At 57.5% G+C, this 6913-nt stretch overlaps 1 protein-coding gene across 2 annotated transcripts in view; it reads left to right on the forward strand.

Moving 5' to 3' along the window:
- The window catches only part of GTF3C5 (general transcription factor IIIC subunit 5), a 20784-nt gene extending 14500 nt beyond the window's left edge, over nt 1–6284 (forward strand). For both annotated transcript variants that reach the window (XM_032257718.1, XM_032257719.1), the window contains exons 6-11: nt 1668–1782; nt 2243–2323; nt 2547–2644; nt 3865–3947; nt 4589–4731; nt 5603–6284. In XM_032257718.1, coding sequence (XP_032113609.1) covers nt 1668–1782; nt 2243–2323; nt 2547–2644; nt 3865–3947; nt 4589–4731; nt 5603–5772 — 690 coding nt within the window. In that variant the 3' untranslated portion in view covers nt 5773–6284. The remainder of the gene's footprint in view (nt 1–1667; nt 1783–2242; nt 2324–2546; nt 2645–3864; nt 3948–4588; nt 4732–5602) is intronic.
- The last annotated feature ends 629 nt before the right edge of the window (nt 6285–6913 follow it).

Below are 6913 nucleotides of genomic sequence, written 5' to 3' on the forward strand. Positions count from 1 at the left end.
TTTTTTTTTTTTTTTTTTTTTTTTTTTTTTTTTTTTTTGAGATGGAGTTTCGCTTTTGTTACCCAGGCTGGAGTGCAATGGCACAATCTCGGCTTACCGCAACCTCCTCCTCCTGGGTTCAGGCAATCCTGCCTCAGCCTCCCGGGTAGCTGGAATTACAGGCACGCGCCACCATGCCCAGCTAATTTTTGTATTTTTAGTAGAGACGGGGTTTCACCATGTTGACCAGGATGGTCTTGATCTCTTGACCTCGTGATCCACCCGCCTCGGCCTCCCAAAGTGCTGGGATTACAGGCGTGAGCCACCGCGCCCGGCCCTAATTTTTATTATTTTATTTTTCATTCTTTTTTGAGATGGAGTCTCACTCTGTCTCCCAGACTGGAGTGCAGTGGTGGGATCTTGGCTCACTGCAGCCTCCAGGGTTCAAGTGATCCTCCTGCCTCAGCCTCCCATGTAGCTGCAACAACAGGCACGCGCCACCATGCCCAACTCTTTTTTTTTTTGCATTTTTAGTAGAGGTGGGGTTTCCCCACGTTGGCCAGGCTGGTCTCAAACTTCTAACCTTAAGTGATCCACCAGCCTTGGCCTCCCAAAGTGCTGGGATTATAGGTGTGAGCCACCACACCCAGCCGGCATTGGCTTTTTAGAAATACGCACTTCAAAAGCACCTTTTGGGGACGGAATATGTCTCATTGATTAGGCCACTAGTAACATTGGGCACTTTTTTTTTTTTTTTTTTTTTTTTTGGGACGGAGTTTCGCTCTTGTTACCCAGGCTGGAGTGCAATGGCGCGATCTCGGCTCACTGCAACCTCCGCCTCCTGGGTTCAGGCAATTCTCCTGCCTCAGCCTCCTGAGTAGCTGGGATTACAGGCACGTGCCACCATGCCCAGCTAATTTTTTGTATTTTTAGTAGAGACGGGGTTTCACCGTGTTGACCAGGATGGTCTCGATCTCTTGACTTCGTGATCCACCCGCCTCGGCCTCCCAAAGTGCTGGGATTACAGGCTTGAGCCACCGCGCCCGGCCGACATTGGGCACTTAATATGTGCCAGGAACCATGGTAAAGGCTCCACAGGCATTACCTCATTTAATCCTCTCAAGAACCGTGGGAAGCCAGGCACAATGGCTCACTCCTAAAATCCCGGTACTTTGGGAGGCTGAAGTGGGAGAATCGCTTACATCCAGGAGTTCAAGGCCAGCCTGGGCAACATAGCCCCTATCTCTACAAAAAAAAATAAAAATTAGCCAGTTGTGGTGGTTCGTGCCTGTAGTCCCAGCTACTTGGGAGGCCGAGGTAGGTGGATCACTTGAGCTCAGGAGGTCGAGCCTGCAGTGAGCCATGATTGTGCCACTGCACTAAGCCTGGGCAACAGAGTGGGACCCTGTCGCAAAACAACAACAAAAAAGAACCCATAGGAAAGGGTGATCCTGTTCCCTCCATCTGACAGGAAGACCAAGGTTTGGAAAGGTCAGGTACCCTCACCAAAGCGAAAGGGGCTGCGCATGGCAGAGCAGGGCTGGGTATCCAGAGCCCTGTCCCCAGCTCCTGACAGCACAGCCCTGTCCCCAGCTCCTGAGCTCTTCTGCTGTCTCCGTGTTGGCTCTGCCCCGCCCCGGGACCCGGGCCTTCACCTCGCCTCACATTCCCACCTTTTCTGTCTCCAGATAACAGGCCCCTGGCGCAGCCTATGGATTCGATTCGGGTATGACCCCCGAAAAAACCCAGACGCCAAGATTTATCAAGTCCTTGATTTCCGAATCCGTTGTGGAATGAAACACGGTAAAAACTCCTGAAAGCTTTGGTTCCTGCCTTTCTCTCTATATGCCTTTCAGTTTCTAGCATTCTCTTTTGTAGTAAGAATCTTTTCATTTGGGGAGAATAAAAAATCCTTTTGCCCCCTTGCCGAGACTCTTTTGGATCCAGAATGCATGGAAACAAAAGTCGCAGCTCTGTGCTAGCCCCACCAGGGACCGCCTGGTTTCTGAACCACGTCCCTCACTGAGTGCCTGCAGGTGCCCTGTGGTCCCGTGACGTAGGCCAGGCACGTGAGAGCCTCAGTGCCCACCCCGCCTGGGAAGCCCTGGGATTCGTTGGTGACCACAGTGGCATGCTTGGCAGCCTGGGGTGCCCTCTTGGGAGCTGACCCCATGGACCCAAGTCGCATCTCCAGTGTGAAGCCAGTGTGGTTTGCTGACAGGCCCTGTGCCCGCCCTCCTGACACGCCTCCCCTTGCCTGCAGGTTACGCCCCCAGCGACTTGCCAGTCAAAGCAAAGCGCAGCACCTACAACTACAGCCTCCCCATCACTGTCAAGAAGACGCGTGAGTGTGCCAGGTGCCCTCTGTGGGTCAGGAGTATTTGCCAAGGAAGTTGGGGCACCTGGACCCAGACGGGGAGGTGCTTCCTGGGGGTCACTCCAGGACTCTGCCAGCCATTCCTCCCCTAGGAGGGGGAGGGCAGGCAGAGGGCAGGCCTTGGTGGTTGGGACAGACACCTCCTCCCCACCCTGCATGTGCCAAAGCACTTGCTGTTGTCCCCATGCAGCCAGCCAGCTTGTCACCATGCATGACCTGAAGCAGGGCCTAGGCCCATCGGGGACGAGCGGTGCTCGGAAAGCAGCCTCCAGCAAGTATAAGCTCAAGGTGGGCGCCCTGAGCCCTGGGAGGGGGTGGCTCCCAGCGGATGCCGGGAGTGGATGGGAGGACCTCCCCCTCAGGGCCAAGCACCCTGTGGGCGACACCTAGGGGGCTGTGATTGGGGCAGCTCTGCCCAGCAGGGCCTTGGCACCGTGCCTGCTTTTGGGGCAGCCTTTAGATACTGAGGGCAAGAACTCGGTGCAAAGCTCTGGGGCTGTGGGTGTTGGGGACATGTGGCAAAGAGGTGTTGACAAGCATGAGGGAAGCCTGGCACCAGCAGCTGCGTGTGGCTGTCCTGGAGCCCTTTGGGAGCCTGGGCCCCTGCTGAGCCATGTGACCACCGCTGGAATGACTGGAATCAGGCACACGCAGGACAAAGCCAGAGCAGGCCATGTGGGCCGCAGCTGTGGCAGGAGCCTCACCGGCTCACGTTTCTGTCAGTGCGGTTGCCCAATGGGGGTTGCCTGACGGGGACTGGCCGTGTCCAGAGCTGTCCCCACATTCAAGTTCCCGCAAGCCGCTCCACAGTCCTGGTGGGGGCCAAGAAGGGCTCATCCCCTTTGGTGGAATCACCTGCCAAGGGAGCGGGTGGCAGAGACGAGTGCAGCAGAGACAGGTGATATGAGGGACTCGCTGTCCCCAGCATCTGGGGCCCCTGCCTGCTCCCCAGGCTTTTCAGACCTTTGCTGTCTTCCCAGTCAGGGGTGACCATGTCACAGCCTGTGCGGCCTGCCTTCTCCTTGAGGCCATTATCCTTACCTCTACAACTACCTAGCTGGGTAGGGAGAGAGTAAACACTTGCTAAGCCCTGCTTTCTCCCGAAAAGATGTCAGGGCAACCCACAGGGGACACAGGATGACAGTTTAGCAGCGGTGGGTGAGGAATGAAGTCAGAGTGCAAGGCGGCACAGAACGCAGAGTCTGACGAAAGGCTAGTGCCAGCCCCATGCCATGGGCACCGTGCCTGCTGGGCAGGTAGGCTCACCGTTTCCAGTGACCCCGGGAGGGCTGGGGTGCTCCTCTAACTCTCCCAGAGCCTCCCAGGGAGTTGGACCTTGCTTTTTTTTCCTCAACTGCTCCCTGGCCCTCTGGCCTGTCTGCCAAGCCTGGTCCTGGTGACCAGCCAGCTCCTTGGAGAGACCCCATGGGAGTCTACATGGCATCTCCAACGCTGGCACCCCCGAGCTCCAGCTGACCTTTCCTGTCTCTCTCCCCCTTTCTCACCAGGACTCCATCTACATCTTCCGGGAAGGGGCTCTGCCACCCTATCGGCAGATGTTCTACCAGTTATGCGACTTGAACGTGGAAGAGTACGTATGGGGGGTGCTGAGACAGTGATGGGGGCCTGTGGGACTGAGGACCAAAGTGTTCACAACTCTTCCACTTCACGTCGGCCATAATCTCCCGCAAAAAGACTCGCCCGTCTGGGAGTTTGGTGCTGCCGGGAGCCCTGCTGTGCCGGCCGCCCTCAGGCGGTTCCCTGTAAAAAGCCTCGGCTCTGAGCTGCGCGGAGACAGTTCTTGCTGTTCTGTCCTTGCCCCTCTTCCACTGTCCACATGAAGGCCCATGAGCTGGTTCCTAATCCCAGGACCCATCAGATCCCAGAACCCTTTTATCAACTTGTTCTTCATGACGTTGAAAGAATTACAGGGGAAGGGCACTGGGTGGGAGAAGATGGGAACATGCCAGATACATGTTGAAATCTGCTGAAAGCCACGGCTCACCAGAAGCATGTGCCAGGGTACACGCTGCGCTTCGAGTGTCAGTGACGGTCCAGGGACCACGCAGGTTTAGGGCCCCAGCCAGAAACACACAGCCTGGTCTCAGGTTCCTCTGTAGACTTCACTGCTTTTCTCAGTACAGGACTGCCTCTGCCAAAAACCAACACTGGCATCTCTTGGCAGAGACCCCACCCTGGGACTTACGTCCCACCCCTCTTCCCCACCCCCAGGCTGCAGAAGATCATCCACCGCAATGATGGGGCAGAACATTCCTGCACGGAACGGGATGGGTGGTGCCTCCCTAAGACCAGTGATGAGCTCAGGGACACTATGTCCCTCATGATCCGGCAGACCATCCGCTCCAAGAGGCCTGGTGAGAGCAGCTCAGGGTAAAGGGGGGCCAGGATGCCTGGGGATCCCCTCAGAGGCAGCAGGTATCCCTCAGGGGACCCATCCCTGAGAAATTGCACCCAGGTGGCATCATCTTGCCCCTGGCCCTGGTGGGAGGTGGGCAATGTGAGCCAGAGTCCAGCCCCGGAGCTGGCATCACCCCGACTGCCCACAGAGGCTGCCTCAGGTGAGGCCCTCAGCTCTGGGGTCTAGGGCAGGAGGCAAGCTCAGAGGGGAAGGGTGCACAGCGCAGCATTGCCGCTAGGCCTCCACCTGCCACCCTCACTCCGGCCCACGTCTTCAGCCGTGCATGTGCAGGCTCTGCCTCTGTCTTCTTCCTGCTCCACGTGGCTCAGCCTCTTCCTGGGAACAGGCAGTCCTGGCAGGGGCAAGGGCCAGCTGCAGGGGAAGGGAGGAGGGCGGCATCTGCTGGGCCATGGATCTGACGAGGCTGGGGAGAGTCATGAGAGGCCCCCCTCTCAGGGCATTCCTCTCAGGCTTAGGGAGGGGGCATCCTGCACCATTCACGCCCCCCAGATCTGACTGGAGCAGGGGTTCTTGGTCTGCTTGGAACCCAGACTCAACCCCCTTTTGGAATCTAATCAAGGGTATAGACCCTTTCCCAGGGAAAATGGTGTGTTCACTCTCAGGGGTCCCCAGGCCCTTGAAGCTGCCTACGGCTCCCCTATGCAGTGTTTCTCTGGGTGCTCGTTAAATTACAGCTTCCCAGGGGAGCCTCCACCCCATGCTTCCCCACCAGCTTCTTCAGAGCTCAAATCTCAGAACCTTATAATAGAAACAGGCTCCCCAGAGCCTGCATGGGACACCCATGGCCTTGTCCACCCCGGCCCCAGCTCTCTTTTCCAGCTCAGCCAAGGCCGACGGCGGGAAAGAGCAGCTGACTTACGAGTCTGGGGAAGATGAGGAGGAGGATGAGGAGGAAGAAGAAGAGGAGGAGGAGGATTTCAAGCCATCGGACGGCAGTGAGAATGAGATGGAGACAGAGATTCTGGACTATGTGTGACAAGGCCTGAGGCTGGGCCTCCCTGACCAGGCCAGACTGGTGTGTGGCCTAATGAGGGAGCCAGGGCTCCCACTGCCACCCACAGTGCCCAGTGGCCCTAGGAGGCCCTCTGAGGAGAGCTGGCGTCCCAGCAAAGGGTGCAGCTGACTCCAGCCCTGGCTGTGCCCCACTGCTTGGTGCAGCCTCTGGTCCGTAGGGGTTAGGGACATCCCCAGAGGGTATGTCCTGACCCCGCCACCCATGAACCAGCCCAGCATCCAGCCAGTGAGCGGGCACCCAGTGCTTCTCAGGCTGAGACCAGCAAAGGCCAGAGGTGGAGCTGGGCAGCTTGGGGGCCAGGCCGAACGGCAGTCTCCGCTTGGCTGTCCCGACTGTGGTGGAGATAGTGTGGGGAGCCTGGTGCGTGGTCCCAGGTGGCAGGAAGCGCCCTTGGCTCTGGTCCCATGTGTTCAGCGCAGCTTTGGCCACAGCCAGGCCTTGCTGGAATTGTTCTTATTAAACCAACTTCCTGAAAAGTCGGTTTCTTACTGAGTGTTGGAGCCATAGGAGAGTCTCTTCTTGCCTTGGGGCTTGGGCCCCCTTAGTCCCTTCATTTGTTCCTTCATTCATTCAGTGACCATGCTGGCAGTGCTGGCCTGTGCTCCCTCACCTGCGGTCAGGTGGGTTGAGGACAGCCAGGAGGACTCCAGGCTGGGGCTCATTTTTTCTCTAAATGAACACCTTCTTGACAAGGTCATGGGAAACGGGCCCTGCTGTCTCATGGCTTCCCAGCATGAAGCCACTGAGTCCTGAGCCCAGCAAGCCTGCCGCCTGGCTCTGCTCCCTGTGTTGTCCTTGGCCGAGGTGCCTCTTGTGTGTGCAGCAGACTCCCTCCCACCTGTGTGTGTGCCGGATATTCGCTGAAGAAATGAGGTCGTTTGTCTAGAGAACGGCCCCGTTCTGGATCGGCTGGCTGCTTCTGTGTGGTGCTGAACTGCTCCCCTCTCTCTTGTATTTCCTGTGGACTGGTGGAGGCTCAGCCAGAGGCAGGTTCAAGGCCTCTTCCTGGGCTGCATCGATCTTCAGGCGCAGGATGTCTGCTGGGCCCCTTTGGTGACACTAGGATTGACTGGCTGGTTTAGGTGTTATCAGCCTGATTTGT

The sequence above is a fragment of the Sapajus apella genome, unplaced genomic scaffold, assembly GCF_009761245.1.
Source record: "Sapajus apella isolate SASKATOON/1434 unplaced genomic scaffold, GSC_monkey_1.0 scaffold97, whole genome shotgun sequence".
NCBI lineage: Eukaryota > Metazoa > Chordata > Mammalia > Primates > Cebidae > Sapajus > Sapajus apella.